The sequence below is a fragment of the Vicugna pacos genome, chromosome 5, assembly GCF_048564905.1.
Source record: "Vicugna pacos chromosome 5, VicPac4, whole genome shotgun sequence".
Classification (NCBI taxonomy): Eukaryota; Metazoa; Chordata; class Mammalia; order Artiodactyla; family Camelidae; genus Vicugna; species Vicugna pacos.
In genome coordinates this window covers 71,169,189-71,189,328 of record NC_132991.1, presented here as the reverse complement: position 1 = coordinate 71,189,328, position 20,140 = coordinate 71,169,189, and the positions used below count along the sequence as shown (strand labels likewise).

Here is a 20,140-nt window from a genome sequence, read left to right as displayed (position 1 = left end):
ATGCAGAGCTAACAGCAGTGTGTGATTTTGTGTTTTGCTTCTTCACTCTAGTAGAAAATATCATATTAAGTCTATCCTAAACTAAACCAAAACCAAAGGTAACACCCTGGCTCTGAGGGCCCATCTTATCTCTGCAATCCTCAGCCACAGATCAGAAATCCTAAGAAACCTGAAGGATAAAAGGCAGTAAGGCCTCTGATGAAAGCAAGGTTCACATTCACAATAGAAAATATGTTCAATAAAGCCAAAGTGCTTACTTAGTAAAGAGACATTAAAAATACATCTGCTTGTGTATGTTCATCCTTAGCTAAAAAAAAAAAAGTACCACTCTGGTAAATAAAAATAATGACTATGCATATGTGTGGAGAGGGGGTATATGGGAAAATTCTGTACCTTCCTGTCATTTTGTTTTTGGTAAATCTGAAACTGCTCAAAAAACAAAAAGTCTTAAAAACAGGAAAACTCAGGGAAGACATTTTTGGCAAAACTTTGGTTTCGGTTATATACATATATGTGTGTGTTTGTTGGATCGTGATGACGTAAAATGTACTTTTTTAGGTAAAAAAAATTTGTTAGCCACTGGAGTTAAGTTACACTGGCAAATAAAAGCAAAACTTAATCTCAAAAACAACAACAACAACAACAAACAGCTTCCAGGGCTTTATATCAAAGCTGCAATTTAATTCACAATGGATTTGATTCTACTGCTGCCAAAGTCCTACCGGTAATCTGGGGAGTGGGAAGTGCCTGGGAAAGAATGCTGTCCCCAGCTTCAAGTACAAGGCCCCTAACAGAAGGTGGCTTGACGCCGTTGAGGCAAACGAGACTGAAGCATTTCTACGTCTAGTAGCTGAGCAGCTTTCTTTGCTATTTCAGCCTCTGGAGAAGGGTCCCAGCCCTGGGGCCTCGTGGGTGAACAGTTCACGTCTGGAGTCTGCTCAGGTTTCTGAGAAACTCACAGTTTCAGAAGGATCTAGCCAATTCTTCTGAGCTTTCTGGGATTGAGTGAAAATTGCAAAGAATGGAAAACCATTCTTTAACCACACCCCCCACCACCGAGCTTCTGGGGTTCTCAGTAACTTCAAAGTAGAAGAGGACTTTGGAGCCCTGTATTAAATCCTAGGGGCTCCGGAAGCCTTCCCAAGTTCCCAAAGTTGATGTTCTAACCAACAGCACCCTGTGACTTCAGCTATTCAATGCCCCAAACTGCTGGCAGGGTGTTCACAGACAAGAGAGTTACACTCCTCTCCAGGGATTTATCTGCATTACAGTGAAAAGATATTTGGTTCAAAAATCTATTTTATTTCATGCAACTGTATAGTACATCCAGTAAGTATTTATTTTAATAATCACAAATCCCTGATATAGATATATATTATTTAAGGTGGTTGCAAGAACATTTTCAATACTCAAAATATTATTTGTATATAATATATATGTATAAAATATATATGTGTGTATATATATATACAAAAATCTTGTCTTATGTTCCTATCTGGCACTTAATTTTTTATTGTAATTTCTTTATTGCAATTTTGGGTAAATATCTTTTCAGCTGTTGGGAAAGATGTATGGTGTAATAGTTAAAAAGCAGAGACTTCTAAGCCAGACCGCCAGAGTTTAAATCCCAGTTCCACCACTTGGTAGATGTGTGACCTTTAAGGTTCCTTAACTTTTCTCGTATATTTAATGTGGGTTAATAATTATGCCTACTCTGAAGGATTATTGTGCGGATTAAATGAGTTAATATATGTTAACACTTAAAACAGTACTTGGCACTATGTAACGTTTAACATTACTAGTATATGCACCTCGTCTGTGTGTGTGTGTGTGTGTGTGTGTGTGTGTGTGTGTGTGTGTGTGTGTGTGTGTGTGTGTGCGCTGACATGGAGGGATGGATGTACACATGTCTGTGCTGTGTCAGAGATACTCAAAGTATGGTCCCTTGAACCATCAATATCCATATCGCCTAGAAGGCTGTTAGAAATACAAATTCGGGCTCTCTTCAAGTTCTAATGTATACTGAAGTTTCAAAGATTCTCATGTACACAAGTTTGAGAATCAATGCCTGTATCATTTTTGCTTTTATTTATTGTCTTTTGAGACTATACCGGATACTTACGGCTGCCAGGTGATTTTTTATGTATGTTAAAGTTGGAGAATCACTGTTCTATATTGTCTTCACTTTTATATTCTTGTCGTCTGAGATTATACCAGACATTTATAACTGTCTTATTCCTTTTTTTTCTAATCCCTAATGACATTAAGGAATCAATTTTACTGAACGTTCACTATGTTATAAATATATCTAAGCATTTACAAATTGTTTTCTCTATTATATATCTCTAGTTTCTGTTGTTGATTATGTCATATTGAAGAAGCATCGATTGGACTTGGTATTAGAAAACTATATTTAAATCCATATTCTAACTCCAACTAGCTACAGGGCCTCCTTGAGCAAAAGCTGGAAATTCTCTGGGTCTTAGTCTTGCCATAGGGAAAATATTATTATCTTAGAATTGCAAGAGTAAATAAAATAATCAGTAGTTACGTGAAAGATCTTTGTTAAAGTGCTACTGGAAATTTCAGAAAATGACTGTATAATTATGATTAACAGATTAAGCTTGCCATTTCAAAATTTCCTGGTTGGGACATTCTGACCAGTGTCTGCTATTTTCCAAAGGTCATCTAAAGAATTGCAACCCTTCCTTTGGTTCAAGTAACTATGCCATATTGCAACATATTACTTCTTAAAATAAATCCCTACAGTTTAAAAGAATTCATTGTTAATTTAAAATCACATGCTTCATGGTATACGCAGGCATATGTTGTATTCAGCTTCTCATATTTTGACCCTCAAATCAGGAGACAGAGAACAGATGAGAAATAAAATGACATAATCTCACAACTCTTTAAATTTATAGGAATGCTACACAAATATAGCTTTAAGTTTCAAAAATTATTATGAATTTAAAACATAGAAAACTTAAGGAATAAAATATGCTTTAAATGTATACATGTTACATTTACATTAACCAAAAGAAAGAAGAAAAGTGTCCTCCTATAGTATTTTTTTAATTAAAATAGTTGATTTACAATATTGTGTTAGTTTCAGGTGTACAGCAAATTGATTCAGTTACACATATATATGTATATATCTACATTCTTTTTTTTTCTGATTCTTTTTCATTATAGTTTTTATAAGATATTGATATAGTTCCCTGAGCTATATAGTAAATCCTTGTTGTTTATCCCACAGTATTTTTAAAAAGCAAATGTTTAATGGCTGTTTTTATTTCCCACGGAGTGAGTAGGCATCAAAAATGTTCTAACTAAAAGAAACACACATGTTTTTCTTCTTTAGCTTAGTGCTGCTCTGTTAGATTTCATTATTTTTATTACATCTATTTGCTATATATGCTGCATAAAGTAAACCCAGTAAAATTTCAATATTCCAAATAATATACTCCAGTGACTAAGTGCCCCAAAGTATAATTTCTAAAGAGAATTTATGAGCAAGAGGTGAAGCATCTGATTGGTAGAGACATCTGCCAATCAAAGCAAGATGGTAAAGGATAGGTAGAAAGAAGAGCAAACTGGGACTTTTAAAGCCTGAGTGCCAACTAACTAGCTGGGAGATCTTGGGATTATCTGTAAAATGAGGAAAATCACCTGTCAACTGGTTTTAAAGCAACCTTCCAAATTACTTACCTAATCGCATTTTAACGAGTACTGTTGCTAGGATTTTAAAAACAATTCCCTTTCTCAGAATACCTGCTTCTGCTTTTTGACTCTTTGGCAAAAATTTAAGACTTTCCTAAGACATCTCTCCTTGTGGAACCCCTATTGCAACAAGAATAATGGTAGTTTATACAGTGGCAATGGCAGCAGTTGTAGTGTGGCTCTTGCACGTTAATCTGTCAATACTGCTTAAAAGACTGATCATTTTTTCCAGAATTATGAACTTAGCGTTTCAATGTAAACCTTAACACAACTGCCCTTGTGAAATAAGCCCTGAGGTTTATCCATAGTTATAATGAGTGGAAAGCAATGAACTAGGTAAAAGGCATTGTGCTTAAAAATTTCTGGAACTTTTGGCCTATGGATTTGTTCCTTAAACCATTAAGATGCTTATGCAAATGTAAACAGATTAGCATGAATGAGTGTTAATGGATTCTTTAATAAGATAACACTCTAGTATTCCCCAGAACTAATCCCAGAAACCCTGGATAGTAGAATAGAAGCCAAATAAAAAATAAAATAAAATAAAAAGATAGTGCATTTCTCTGTGACTCCTTCGGCCTCAGAAAATACTCTGGAAGTGATTCATTCTACAAAGGTAAGACGTAGGCTGTCCATTTGGCACTCTTGGTAGAAAAGTTCCCAATGAAACAGATCATTTTGAATGGGTACCCAAACCTTTGAGCATAGGAAGAAGATAGTCTTGAGTATTCAATTGCTTTGAACTTCCAAAGCTCCACCCCAAGGCCCTTGCTCCTCCAACCCTAACCCCAAAATCTTGGGTCCCAATTTTAAGGATAATGACCCTTTCTAATACCAGAGAAGTCAGATAACTTGTTTGAGGTGGAATAGCAGTCCAAAGGTAGACAAATATTTAGGAAAATTCAAACTGATTAGGGCTCCTGGCTCTAGCCTCATAAGCATAATAAACAAATCACAGGGCCAGTGAAAATGAGCATTTTTTTCTCTTCTGTGTAACTCAAAGCTAAGTTCTCAGGACTTAAATGTTTCACAAGAACTTCTACTATATTTACTTTAGAGGAAAGCGTTTTTATTTTAAGCGTAGAAATTTTCATACTTTTCTTGCTAATACATCTCTTAAAATGTGTTAGCGTTGCAGGTAACAACAAGCCTTCTACCATTTACGTAGTAGCTGAGGCACTGGGCCAAACCGTGTATATATATCACTGCCATTCAATTCTCACACAACGATTGTGTGGCATAGATATTAGCATGCTCACTTTATTGAAGAAGCTGAAGCTCAGGAAAAAAACCCCCCAAAAAATCAATGTCACAAACCTATTAAAGGAAGTAACAGAATTCAAACCTGTCTTTAGGGCCTTAAAACCTTTGTTCTACTGCTTATGCTAAACTGTGCAGCTTGGGGAATGTGGTTGTTAATGATTTTAGTGTTTAGAGTCAGAACGAATCAGCTTTCCCACAGGTGAGTCCTGGTTTCTATTTTATATGTGTGTGCACATGTGGTACGGACGTGCACAGGTGATGTGCTGTGTGCACATGTGGTACGGACGTGCACAGGTGATGTGCTGTGTGCACATGTGGTACAGACGTGCACAGGCGATGTGCTGTGTGGAGGAGTTACCTGAGCAGTGACAGCTCAACCCGGTTCCTCCAGTCAAGGCCCTGTCAACCTTCCTGATGTGACAGACTGCAGAAGCTGGTCGGTTCTAAACAGTGAAGAAATGCCTGATTCCTCAACAATTGAACGAGTTAATCTCTGAAACAGATTATTCACTTTGGCTGTTTTTATTGTTTTAATTTGTACGCTAAATATTTATTAATCACCTATCATGTACCAGGAATGAGGCCAGCCCTACAGAGACTGTACTGAATAATACTAGCTTGAAAGAACTCCACCTATAGTTTTGCTTCAGACAATTAAACTGTTTGATATACACAGATGGGCCTGTAACATCCACCTAGGATTTTCAATGCATTTCTACTTGATGATAAAACGTAGCTCCTTTTAATCCCTATTTCGTTGTGTATTAGCAGTTCATTCCAGTCATCTGGAACACCAATTAACACTCACTATATTTTTATAAATGCTCCCATTCTTTTATTTTCCTTGCAGCCAAAAAGCTTTGTCCCCAAATGAGTGTCATCAGCGTGGATTCCCACTCAACTGATGGAAGACACGAATCACACAACTGAGAGCTTTTGTAAGTACCCTTTATAAACGCTTTAAAATATGAAGTGTTTCTTTGAAACAGGTAACCAACAAAAAATAAAATGGTGTGTGCACACTCACATAACACTGTAATAACCTGAAACTCTCAGGCAATCACAGTAAATCATATAAGATTGAACTACCATATGATATTGGCAACACATAATTTTGACCTACCAAAGTGGCAATTTCATATGATTCAACCTGATATTTATTTTGACTCCTCTCTCTGAACTGGGCTACATATTAACACTAAAAACCCTACTGTTCACCCGAAGTCTTTCACTGAGCTAACTTCTTTTTACAGTGTAAACATAACACTAATTTTCCTGACAAACCAGAACAGCATCCTGTCTGCCAATACTGAGCATGCCCAATCACTGAAAATACTTCTGATTTATTCTCTCCTGGTCAATAACTGTAGGTCCAAAGTCAGTTTGTTATATAAAAATCATTTTTCTGTTAACACAAATATAGATAGACATGATTTTAAGAGCTAAAGCCAATATTCCATATATACCAGATATAAATCCCACACCATTGGAAATTAAAAACAAAACTATAACCAGAAGAGTTCACTAAATATAATTAAAGAAAATATTAGGAGTCTGAAAGGGCTGAAGGGCAAAAGGGGGAAAAAAAGCTAAGCGAAGTCTTTTAGGACTATGAAACCTAAAGATTTTTTTTTCCTCTAAATTTGTTAAAGAGAATCTGTCTCTGGGTTGAGAACTTGCTTGCAAAGCCTCTGCCTAGAGCAAGATATTCAGAGCCAACTTGTTAACTCCTAATAAAACAAGGCTTGGAAGGAAAATGCTTCCAGCCCCATAAGCGAAGTCTAGCAGCAGGCACTGTGATAATACCATACGACTGTTTGATTTTTTTTAGGTATATTTTCCCTTATTATCAACTTCCTTTTTCCATCATATCAAGATCCACAACAGCATATATATCTATCATAAAGCAACTTGAATCTGGACACCTTTGTTTTTTGACAATGAAAGCTCATAGGACCCATTATTTTCCACAAAAAGCGTGAGCATTATTCACCTTTACTGCATCTGAACATTATTGTCTCTTTTGGTTTCAAACAATGCCTTATCATAATTTTGATAACACTGATCATTTCAAATATTCCTATAGTTTTCTATATAGGTTAAAACTACTTATATCTAATAACATCTTACTTTTTATTCTGTGTTTTAATCTAAAACTATAATTTCAGGGGTGAATTCAGACATGATTAAAAAATCACATTTCAGAAACTTAATATTATTGTTCAAGAGCATGCTATGTATATTAGTTCTTTAATTCAACCTATTAAAGAAAAGTGAATCAAGGAAACCACTCATAAATCATTCTTTTTCGTTGGCCATTCTTTCTGATTTCATAGGACTTAAATATTTGGGGTCATTATTTTAAGGAAAATACTCAATAAACTAGCTGGAAAAACTTCAAAGAGATGTTTTTCTTAGGCTACATAAATGGTCTCTAATTTTTACTTAAGGAAGCTGTTACTGTCTCTTTTAGTGGAATTGACTAACAATTGCTAAATCTTTAGCTCAATAACTAATTAACAGAATAATTTTAACCGATTACTAAATTTGCTAAGGACATTTGTAACATGAATTAAACAAGCAAAGATTTTCTTTTCTCTCTCAATTGAGACATCCAATAGCAGATAAGATTAGTCACAATATAATATGAGCAAAAATAAAACTGTTCTAAGTACATATGTTCAAATAAGTTCATGTATATTAAATTCAATTTTATTAACATTTACTAAGTATCTACAATATTTGAAGTCCTTTGTTCATAGGGCCCTAAAGTGGATGAAGGAGGGCACAAAATAGACGAGTTCCACAGAAGCTCTTTCAAGGAATTGTTGATCTAGTAGGGAGATTACTCAAGAATCAAAATTACTGTGGAATATGCAATTTAAAAGGTGACAGCCTGAAAGGTGAAACTAGTTTGACTTGTGCTCCGGCTGATTCTAGATTTACGTTTATTTCCTTGGGAGTTTAGGAGTCCAAGGTCAGATAATCTCAAATTCTTGCAAAGGGTAAAACGAAAGCCTCACACCAGTCAGGCAAACAGCTGGTTAAACAGCTGTCTACCAGAGACAATTACCATGTTAGTCCTAGCAACTTACATAGTACTGGTATTTAAAAGCTTCAAGCACCTTACAAACATAAGGGCTGTTCAGCTTTTAACTTTGTAAATCCTCTGAGGAAAAACCAGTAATAGCTTTTATTTAATTGATTAAGGAACGAGAGAATTCTCTGATTTTAACCTACTGATTTCCCTCAGATAAGAAGGTGTCACCACAGTCATACCAGATTTTAAATAAACTCCCTGGTCCACCGACAAAAGCTCTCATTTCGAAACTCTAGATTCTTCATCAGGCACCACGGGGGTCTATCTTTGGTTTTGACTTCTTAATTTTGTTTTTCAGCAAGACAAAGGGAAATCTGAAACTAAGAGAAATCTAAAGCACATGGTTAGAAACAGCTAAGAACTACAGACCTGAACCACAACCCTTAACTATGTCACCTGAGCTCAACTCCCTGCTTCTCTCACTGTTTCCCAAACATAGTTGGTCCAGAACCCACTTTAGGGGGTTTCCTCACCAAGCCCCATCCCAACCACTCTCTCCTTCACTGCTAGATAATCACGACATCCCAGCCCACCCCTACCATGGGGCGTGAGCTGCCTCGTTTTTTGCCACTCACTGCACCTCCAAAACCCATCTCCTTTTCCATCTCCAGGTTCTGAAGAAGACACAGCTATTTCTCTTTCTTTCACAGGCAAAGTATCATCTGTGCCTCAGGTTCCACCCCTTCCTAGTTTGTGAACTCTTGTTCATCATCCCTCTTCCTCTTCAGAGACTTCAGGTGGGGTAGATGTATGTGTTAGACTTAAACTTAATGCTCCAGCCAGCGGTTTTTCTAGCCTTTCCTCCTAAGTCAATATCTGCTACCCCCATTTCCTTGCCACTTTCCATCTCAGATGGACGCAATTGTCACACTACAGGGAAATAGCTTCCTCCAATCATTCCTCCATTCATTCCTCCAAGTCATTATGGTCCCTTTTAGCCAAAGCTAAGAGCCTCCAGTCACCTCTTCTCCTCCTGTCACCCCGATAACATTTCTCCACTGATAACCCATGTTCCTTTGGCTTCCATGAAACCTCACTTTCTACCTAATCATGTCGTCTTACCTATGTCCCTCTTACCTCTCAAAGCTTTCAGCCCCCTCCTGTTCTCACTCTCTCCTTCAGAGACTCCTCCTTTAGTAGCATTTTAACTATTTCGTCCAAAAAATTGGCTCCACAATCTATTCTCCAGTCCCGTCTTTTGGTCAGCTGGCTCCACATCTTGAATGGCCTGGTGGATATTTCTGCCCAGTTCACCAACTCTCACTGAAGCATCTGCAAATTCCTCTCAGTTTATATTGTCCTATTTCTGTCAAAACCATCAAGAGTCACTTAAGCTCAGAATCTTGGATTCTCCCTTGATTTTCCTTTCTCCTCCCACACACGTATCGCATTAATCATTTCTCTCTTTCTCATTCCTGCCACCAAAGCCAAGGCCTCACCTCCCTCACCATCTTCACTTCCACATATCACTGCAATAGACTCGATTTTACCTGCATCCTCCAGGGTGTACACATATCCCCCTTCTCCCCCCCCACTTGTCTTCTCTCCTGTCATAAACACACTCACATCCATCCGTAGTTTTACATGGCTTCTAGGGGATGTTTAAAAAAAACCAAACACCATTTTAATTATTTCACTCTCTTGCTGAAAAACCTTCAATGATTTTCAAAATGTCTCAACTGGCTTTCAGAGTTCCCTAAGGTGTGATCCCTACCTTCCCAGCCTTATTTTTTGTCATTATAACACAAATGCTCTCCACGGTCGGGTCCCAAATGTTCCTGCTCATTCACCAATATTTGATGTAATCATCAACCCCACACCCAGCCATGCTCTATCTTTTCCTTTTCACCAATGAAAAATCTTGGCCCTTCTGGGCATGTTATATTATAGTATTGTGGTAAACACACAGTCATTCTAGACATACTGAACAACCACCCAAAATTTCCTAAACACATCCTGCTTCTGAACCTCTGCATCTATACTCATGAACTTGCAAGTTGCCTGAAACATTCTTTCTTTTCCTTTTGCTATTTAGAAAACTCTATTTGTCCTTAAGATATAACTCATGTGCTACTTCTATTCAAATTAACCCCCATCTACACCAAACCTGACACCCAGTAGGTAGAATTTATGGACCTTTCCACTGCAACAGTTTATACCACTGCTATGTATTTGCCAGATATACTAATAGGGCCACCTCCCTACCAGGTCGAGGGCCACACAACCAGAGGTGGGAACCAGATCTTACATGTTTCTGAATGTCTCTCACTGCTTCTAGCACTGACTATCCTGTAGTAGAGACACTCACTAAACATTCACTTAATTAAAATTATTCACTTAATTGTGCCTGTAACCTTCTTACAAGGAGGGACTGTGTAATGATCCCTACTTAAAATCTTGCCAGGTATACACAGTAGATGCTCAACTTTATTTTTGAATGATAATAAAATTATGTTATATTATTAGTTATTTCATAGAGAATATAGGCTTTTTGAAACCAGAAGCTTTGTCTTATACTTCTTTCAAATAGTAATTATATATAATGGATGGATGGATGGGGAAAGAAAGGAAGGAGTCAGAAGAGCAGATCCTTTTTTCTTTTCCATCCTTTTTTAAAAAACATATATTTAAAATGGCTTATAAAGAGTATAAATGAGAAGACTGCAAGTTTGTTTCTTTTAATCTACAAACCACATTGTTGACAAATGATTGTTTTTAATTCTGTAAACATTTAGGAATAAACACATTCAAGCTAATGAAGCGGCTACCAGAACAGCTAGAATGAGCTTCTCAAGATCCGAGTAAGGACTGAGTCCACATCTGAGCTTAGGGTCCAAGGCATTCATCACTCACCAGTCTTCACTTGCTGACACTACCAATAAGCTTCTGATCAGAAGTCCAGGTAGTGTAAGGGGATCGATTGATAAATGTACATCAGTGATTATCACTGTAAATGTACAAGGCTCTTTCAAAAGTTGGAAAACCAGTAAGATGGAAAGTGCTTGGTTATGGAAATGATGTTTCTACTTCCATGAATCTAATATTTATATAAAATTCAAGGATTTGATGTTGTCAAAGCAAGGTACAATATAGGCAGAGGGCAGACAAACTTCCTTGCCAAACACCTTCGTTTTGATCCAAAGCTGAAAGTATATTTCTTTCGTGACTTGGAAGAATTCAGGAGACATAAGTTAAGTTACTTTTACCTCATCAGAGCTAAACAACAGCAGGGGCAGAGTAAGGGCAGTTGATTAAAGGCATTGTCCTGACCACCAAGGCTAAGCAAGGGCCGCCTTATGGAACCAGGTTAGGGGACACTGATTTCTCTATTCAACTTCGAGGCACCACTTTGTAAATGACACAATCATTTTTGGGTACAAGAGGTGCTTTAAATGTGGTAACATTATATCATTTCAGCTATAATGATCATAATTACTTATTTCTTTTAATCACAACCCACTTAACCACTTTAGTACAGAGGACTAGTTCAAGGAGTTTAATTTTCATTCAACATCTAATCTTTGTGTTTACTGAAACCCTTTCACAGGCTTTGTTTACTGTCTGCTTGCTGGCCTGGACGTTTGATCTTGCAAGACTAGATCAGACAGGGTCAGATAAAGTACTGATTACTAGAATAAACCAGGCTTGGGGAAGTAACACTGGTTTTTAAAATCCTCATTTCTCCCAGATTTTTAATATTTTGCAAAATAAGCTCAAATAAACAAATAAAATTAAGACAATTAGCAATCAGGGGGCTCGAGCAATGATTGAGAAAAGGAAAGTGATGAAGATAATTTTGCTTTCTGGCCAAAATATGGGGTTTGGTTAGGTCAATTCACCCTAGTGGTATTATTTTACGACACAAATAATTTTGTGATATCCACTAGATTTTTGTGAACTTTCACTGACCCCTTAATTCTTGTGACATATTAAATGCTTGAGACTGACCTGACCAAAGGTGACAGTTCATTTTGCTTTTGGTGCCAAATGAAAAACAGTTTAAATGTAAAATTATTTGCTTTTAACTTATTAGTTTTTAATTAAGAAACATTTAAAATATACGAGCCCTTCTTTGTTATGGTACTTTCTTATTCTTATAAGATCTCCTACAAAAGTAGATTGTGTAATAGTACAATTTCTAATAGTGTTGCACATAATTGCACTTAGTTTCATAAAAATAATGGGGCAAGTTTATGTCTAAAATTTTTTTAAGTTTATGACTTAACACAAAAGAAGAGTTAGGTTAAAAAAATAAGTGTTTCATTAAAATGTGTAGAACTTATGAAAGAAAAATTGACGGGTAAATATCCCACATAATCCTCCAAATTCTTGCAAGTAATTCTGTAATAACTTGTACATTTCTAGGTTCCTGTGGATTATCATTTTGTCTAACACAAAAACTCCTACATATTAAACATCTACTAATATTGGTCTTTTTTGGGTTTTTTGCTTTTCCACAAAATGCACATTTTCTTCTTAAATCTGGGAGTTTATGAGCTCTACATTGTAAAATTTAGGCCAGACACAATTATAGTATGAGAGAAACAGCGATTAAAAAAATGCCATCTAAACCAGCCAACTACCCTATCCATCCACTTCATTTTCTTCAATATCAAAAACTGCTGGGAAGCAGGTTCATGGTTCTGGACTTTAAAACCAGAGTACACAAGCTGTCTCCCCATCTATCCTGAATTAACACTAATGTTAACTTAAATATGTCTATGTCAACTATGATTGTCTTTGAAATTAAAGAAAAAAGGTAAACAGAATGTGCTTTGCTGTGATCATTGGGGAAAATAAAGTTAACATGCTAAGCCAAACCAACGTAGGACTTTTAAAGAATAAAGTATAAATAGTTTAGCTATAATAGCAACAAATTCAAAAAATGCACATTAAAATGTTTACTTCAAAACTTAGACAATTCCATTTGTATATAGTTTTTCCATCTGTTTCTAATGATATCAAATTATTGATTATTCATTTTTCTCATATTTGTTTAAGCATTAACTGTAGAATTTGCAATCTGATCTTTTTTTTAATCCTTCCAGTAGACTTTTATTTTTGCCAGCTTTTAGTCATATTTACTTTGATCTTTCAGAGTATATAATTATTTTACTGTTTATTTATTTCTATGAAAAGAGAAAAAAAATTGACCTAGGAGATCTATATGTGGCAATTTGTAACAGAATCACATAGCTTATGTTTAGGAAATCATGGTTTTGATTAAGAAGCAACCATTTAGTTCCCACTGTTTTATTAAAACAGACATTAGGAGATAATAAGAAACATATTTAACAATGTAGCCCGAATTTAGTTTGGAACATCACTAAGTCAGCTTGAGATTTCTTCTACACTGAGTATCAGCAATGATACGCATAAATTGGTAACTTCAGAATGGAAACAAGGTGGGGAGTGAGGAGGCAGGAAAGGACACAGAACTGGCTCCCCAGCTCTCAGGAAGAGCCTTTGGTAGGATTCCTGCTTTGCTACTCCTCATTTCCAGATTTGAAATCCATTACTTCTTTTTTTCATTTTGAAAATGGATGGACACAAATAGAAATTCTGCAAACAAAAATCACTGCTTTCTCATGAGAAATGGATTCTACTAGATACGCACTCCCACAGCGACATCTATTCATAGCATAAAGTTTCTATCATATGAAACGTGCCTGTATCGGTCCAACATTTCTTTTTCTCTGAGGTCGAAAGTTAATAAAACGCACTTCTCTGGGGTGTTTATTTTCTGTACACCACTATACCTGTCAAGAATTCTTTGTTTTTCCTCCCACTCCCTTGGCTGATGAATCAACACCACTTGAACTGTTTTACGGCAGCTTGTGTTTACTTCACACATACCTTAACCTTCCCTTTTCTCCTCCTACTGACACACGCACACATGCACACACACACTTTCCAACAGCAATGACTAGCTCCATCTCTTTGAACAGTATGTGTGCACAGTGTCTGGCAGCCTCTTCAGGTGGGGATCCTTGACCTCCTTGATTGAAATCAAGGTCTCAGTCTGCTTTTACGGCACTTAAAGATTTAACTGTGCATTTACTATCTTGAAGAAAAAAATAGAGCTTGGAGAACTGAATCTCTAAGAAAGAAAGGAGAAAAGTAGAAAGAAGACATAAGTGCTAATGTGTGTGTGAACAGATACACACACACACACACACACACACACATCCTGTAGTGACAATTCTGAAAACACTAGAGTGAAGGGTTTCCAGTTTTTCTGAATCTGGAATTATACTCCAGCCTATTATAAAAGGACTCTCTCTTCCGTACTCTTACAACACCAAGTAAATAGGATCTAACAGATGACCTTGAAGCTGTGAATTCTTTTGATTTTAGCCGAAGAGGATACTAGTCAAGCACTTTAACAATCTAATCTTAAAAGAAAAACTTGGAGACAACACTCACAGAAAAGAAACACTTCTGAACCACACGATCATATCTTATAGTGAGAAGGAGTTATCCATCTTATCCTGTACAAGAGTTAATATTAGTAACATCCTAAAGCAAATATCCAAACCAGAAACTGGAGGTCCTAAGAATTTTAGAATATGCTGAAAAGAAATGGATCTTAATTCAGTTTTCATTAAACTTAATTTCTCTTGGTTAGTTCAACACCTTGACTTTCTTTATAAATTATCTATTTAGCATAAAATGTCTTCATTCCTTTGTAATCAGAAATGTGCCACCAATGCATATAAAGCTCACTTCCTCAATAGGTAACCTCATAAACCAACTCTCAAATATTCAACAGCCAAGAGGCATTACTTAGACACTCTGTCTCCCTAGAGGAAACCGGCAGGCAGCAAAACAAATAAATTCATCCTTTACTTTTACCTGCCCACCATAAATTGTCATTTAACCCTCTCAGACGGGGCAGTGAACTATCGGCAAGGCTCTAAATACCTATAATAAAACATGATGGATGATGTCATGATCATGCAAAATATGGACTTGGGAGGATCCTCAAACATCCTGTTATGTTACAAAAAATTCCCCAAATCCCCTCAGGGGCTGGTGGCATCTGAATTGAATAGCATTTGAATTGGGGTGGCAACAGCAGAATTTCTCCAACACTGGCAAATTTGCAAAGGCAAAATATCACTGATATATTTAAAGGGCTGGATGGCCTACATAGTATGCCATTTATTACAGAAGAGAATTATACATTTAGGACCAATATAATTTCGTATATAATATAGCACTGCTAGCAGAACTACTACTGTTAATTATTGCTACAGTATTATAGCTATTGTTAAATAAGAGACTACTTTGTGCCAGTATTAATGCATTTAGTCCTCACAGCTACCAGTGACTTACTCTTATTACTTCCAATTTTCAGATGAGAAGACTGAGTCTTAATGAAGTTAAATAATATGTTCAAGCTCACACAGCTAGCAAATGGAAGACCAAGATTTAAATACAAGTCTGCCTGACTGCAGAGTCCCTCTGCTTTAACCACTGCTCTGGAATTGTCTCCAAATAAACACAAAAATCCATTTCTGACCAGAGATTTCCTGATACCACATAGTCATTTCAATTTGTTAATTGGCATGTAAAGTGCTGATTTAACCTAGAATGACTGCTTTTAAATATTCATTAATAAATTAATGACAATGATTTTTTGATTGAGCTTTTTAAATAGATATGCCTCTCTGAAATATACCACTTCAAAATATCTTTAAAGATTCTAGCCTTCATAAACATCTCTTGTGAAAACTATAAACTTCACACATTATGCTAAGAATTTTACTTTGGTTCTAATAACGTCTTAGTTTTAAGAGGGCCTATATATATATGTATATGTGTATATATATATATGAATATTACTCAGCCATAAAAAAGAATGAAATATTGCCATTTGCAGCAACATGAGTAAACCTAGAGATTATCATACTAGTGAAATAAGTTGAACAAAGAAAGACAAATACTATATGATATCATTTATATGTGGAATCTAAAAAAATAAAATAAATGAATTTCTTTGCAAAACAGAACTCACAGACAGAAAACAAACATGGTTACCAAAGGAGAAAGAGGGGAGGAGATAAATTAGGAGTCTGGAATTAACAGACCCACACCACTATATATAAAATAGATAAGCAACAAGAATTTACTCTATAGCACAGGGAACTATATTCAATATCTTATAATAGCCTGCAATGGTAAATAATCTAAAAAAAGTATATGTGTATAACTGAGTCACTTTGATGTACACCTGAAACTAATATATAAGTCAACTAAACTCCAATTAAAAAAGAATCCTACCTTTATAAAAAATTATACAAAAATTTTATGAAAAATTATATCTACATTAGTATACATTTCCAAGAATCAACAACTCATTGGCCTAAGGAACTGAAAATAGGCTTCAAAAATAAAAGTCACTTTACCTTTAATCTTCTTGTACTTCTTATACCATCTCCCAAACTCCTGGCACTTGGTTGCTGACACGTTGGCATAATATGTGCTATTTACAATGGATGAAATCATACTCTGTAAAAGAAAAAAAAAAGTTATTTTTCATAAATATGAGTATTCCTTTTTAGGGGCAAGAAAAGGCACATTATAATCCACACCAATCTCCTTTGTCTTTTAAATTTGAAGTAGTCACCCTCCTGCAAACTATTAAATAACAATTACTAAAGTTTACTAGTCCTTTAACTGATACTTGTGTGATGACAATGCTTTCTCCAAAAAAAACAACCCTCGGGCAATGTCAAGAATGGAGGGAGCCGGGCATACAGACTGAATGCGAAGGGAAAGAACAATTGTGATTTAGGAACCAGAGCAAAAGGTGAGATCAGATGCTCATGCATCTGTTATCCAAATAATGCCTTTCAGATGTTTCTGTTCCGCTTCCAACTGCAACAAGCTTACACAGCCAAGAATCTGAGAACATCCGTGCTACACACTGCAGAACAACATTTAGGGAAATAAGTTAAATTAATATAATTTATAGAAACGTGTGATTAGCACTTGTGCGAAAATTCACCAAATGAAAAAAAAATTAACAGTGCTATTTTAGAGCAGGGGAAACTAAACATAACACTTGTACTGGGTTTCAACCAAAAATGAATCAGAGCTAAAACTTTATGAGTGCTTATGTACCTGACTACTTCCTGCTCTCCATCCTCCTCTCTTGCCTGAGCTCACCTCCCTTAGCTGATTTGTTTGTAATTGCAGTTAAAAGGAAAGAGAAGGGGAGCATAGCCTGACTTACCACAGAAAGATTAACAATTATAGCTGCACAACTTACATTAAATTTCAAACAGAGATATGTTTTCAGTCAATATGGCACGTGTGGACCAACATTCTTGGCAGATGTTGACTTACACCTGAATGACTGGGCTAGTACATGTGTATGTTTTATACATAGGTTGTCTTTCTGCAAATTCTGTCTAAAAACAAATGGACATAAACAAGTCAAAGGCTCCAGATGACCGACATAAGGTTTTTTTATTCTGCCTGGAAATCTCATCTTTCTTAAAAAAGGAATCCCCAGATATGGAACAGTTGAGCGAAATCTTAGAACTTCTAATGGCATTTCGACAAAGTAGTCAAGATAAAAAGGATAACAATAAATCAAAGGTATTGGCAAGTTATTTACCAGGAGGTTCAAACGCAGTCAGACAGTCCTGCATAGACTCGCATTTAAGACAGGTCCCTCTGTGAGCCCACAGACCCTCTTTTTAAATCACTATGCAGTACTGTTGGGGGAGGGGGTACTAATTCAATTCACAGAAACCTCTTTGGCCCTTTCTGCATAGCAGATGGCTTTCCTCCCTCCAGTTGCTGCTCTCTAAATGACAATTCTGTTCTCTAAGGGGAGACAGTAAGGAGAGCTATTTTAATCTCAGGATCTGAATGTAGCCCGGAAACACAAAGAACCTGTATCACCTGAGTGTATCACAGAATTTTCAGAGTCTTGCCTGCTGCCTGGGAGGATCCATGGAACCCTAAGCTTCCTGAGGCAGGTTCTGCTTTATCTGTTAACAGAGGAATAAAGAAGGCTCTTGGCTAGCTGGGCTAGTTCCTTCTGTCTCAGGGCTGAGCTTTTCTCTCTGTCCCAGTCTGTGAGACCCTTGAGGACAGTGATTATGTCTGTTTGTTTTTTTTTATCTCCCTCATATCTAACACAGTTCTGATGTGGGATATCTGAGTCACTAAAATGTAACAGATGAAAAGGGACAAAGATGAAAATTTAAAATGCCAAACTGAAATGTCATAATAATGAAAAATTTAACATGAAAGCAGCCTAATAACAGATGCATCCGCCACTCTGGTGTACGTGAATAATTGCAAATGTACTTGTCATCTCTCTCTGCTGTTTGTATGAATGTTAGCCTCTGGAAAGACACAGAATATATAGCCATGGCAGGAGTCAGAGCTACACCTTCTATTGCAAAGTGGTCTAGAAAGCAGATCAAAATGGAAAGTGTTTCAAGTACTGCCTGGAGCTGTCCCTCAACTCTTCCTGATCCATAAGACAAGGAACAAACCCATATCACTCTAGCCCCAGATAATCCACATTTCCCTCACTTGGTGGACTCCCTATTCTGTCTTTGTTCCAGATACATCTTCATTGACACTGTTGTGTTAGTGGCCAGTGTCCATCTATGTGGCAAGGAAATGAATATCTGGGCTTCTATTGGCTCCATCACCAGATGATCTTATATTAGAGTCAGGTTCATACTGATTTGAAAAATAGGAGTTGGTAGATGTGGTAAATATACACAGTGGAATACTACTCAGTCATAAAAATAATTAAATGCAGCCATTTGCCACAACTGGGATGGATTTTGAAGCTATTATGCTAAGTGAAATGAATCAGAGAAGGACAAATGCTATATGATTTCACTCATATGTGGAATCTAAAAAAAAAATACCCAAAACAAACAAAAGAAAATGAAAACAAACTCACAGATACAGAGATCAGATTAGTGGTTGCCAGAGGGGAACATGGTTGTGGGTCGGGTGAAATGAGTGAAGGGAGTCAACTGTATGGTGATGGATGGTAACTATACTCGTCATGGTGGTCACTTTGTAGGGTACACAGATGTTGAATAGTAATGTTGTTCATCTGAAACTTACATAAAATAAAAATAATAAAAAAGATAGGGGGAAAAAGGAGGAGTTGGCTACCCAGAGGCTCAATCAGATTTGTTCTCTTCCGCATATTATTATAAATGACTTTTTACCTCACTAACCACAGAACAAAAACTAAACAGGCTTAAGCTATAAACTGAGCAAAGAAACTGGGTAGCGAATAAGATAGTTTCTTTAAAAATGAGAATCTTTAGTCACCAGAAAGGTCTCTTTGAATCTGTGACACCTTTTATTCATGTTAATTCCCTGCAAGTCTTTATACTTAGTTGACCCTCAAAATAGCTTTACTGATACAAATTTTTATGATTTAACTTGAAAGCTTTAAAAACAGAAGAGGTACATCTTGGGAATACTTTAGATGAAAGGTCATGTTATGTCTTATTATTCCAGTTTCAAATACGAATACTCTCTATCTCTAAATTAGACTGCTTTATTCCCACAGACTGAGTCTAAATCACTAGACCTCACTGGACTACTCTGGACACATTCTACAAGATCATCTTAATGTTAGTATCAATTTATTTTTAAAATATCAAAGCTTAATTCATTCCAAACAAAACTGAAAGGGGCTAACACAGTGCCAGCAGATGCTGACTTTTTCTCTACAAGGAATAATGTTCTCCAGAGGCCCGGGGCACAGAGAATCTATATTTACATTTCACCCATTTGAGGCCACATTTTTAAAATACAGTTGTTCCCACCACCTCCCCCACCTCAACCCTACCCCCTACCCCCTGTATCCACTTGTTCCACATCCATAGATTCAAACTGTGAATTGAAAATACTCAGAAAAAAAAAATTCTGGAGAGCTCCAAAGGAAAACTTGAATTTGCTGCAGAGACTCCAGCATCTATTTACATAGCTTTTATCTAGAGAGAACTTAAAGCATATATATAGGTTATATGCAAATACTCCATCATTTTATAC

At 36.3% G+C, this 20,140-nt stretch overlaps 1 protein-coding gene across 4 annotated transcripts in view; it reads right to left on the bottom strand.

The window, feature by feature from the left end:
• Positions 1 to 20,140, bottom strand: part of SATB2 (SATB homeobox 2) — a 178,576-nt gene that overhangs the window by 75,415 nt on the left and 83,021 nt on the right. For all 4 annotated transcript variants that reach the window (XM_072961523.1, XM_031678076.2, XM_072961525.1 and 1 more), the window contains one exon: positions 16,498 to 16,600. In XM_072961523.1, coding sequence (XP_072817624.1) covers positions 16,498 to 16,600 — 103 coding nt within the window. The remainder of the gene's footprint in view (positions 1 to 16,497; positions 16,601 to 20,140) is intronic.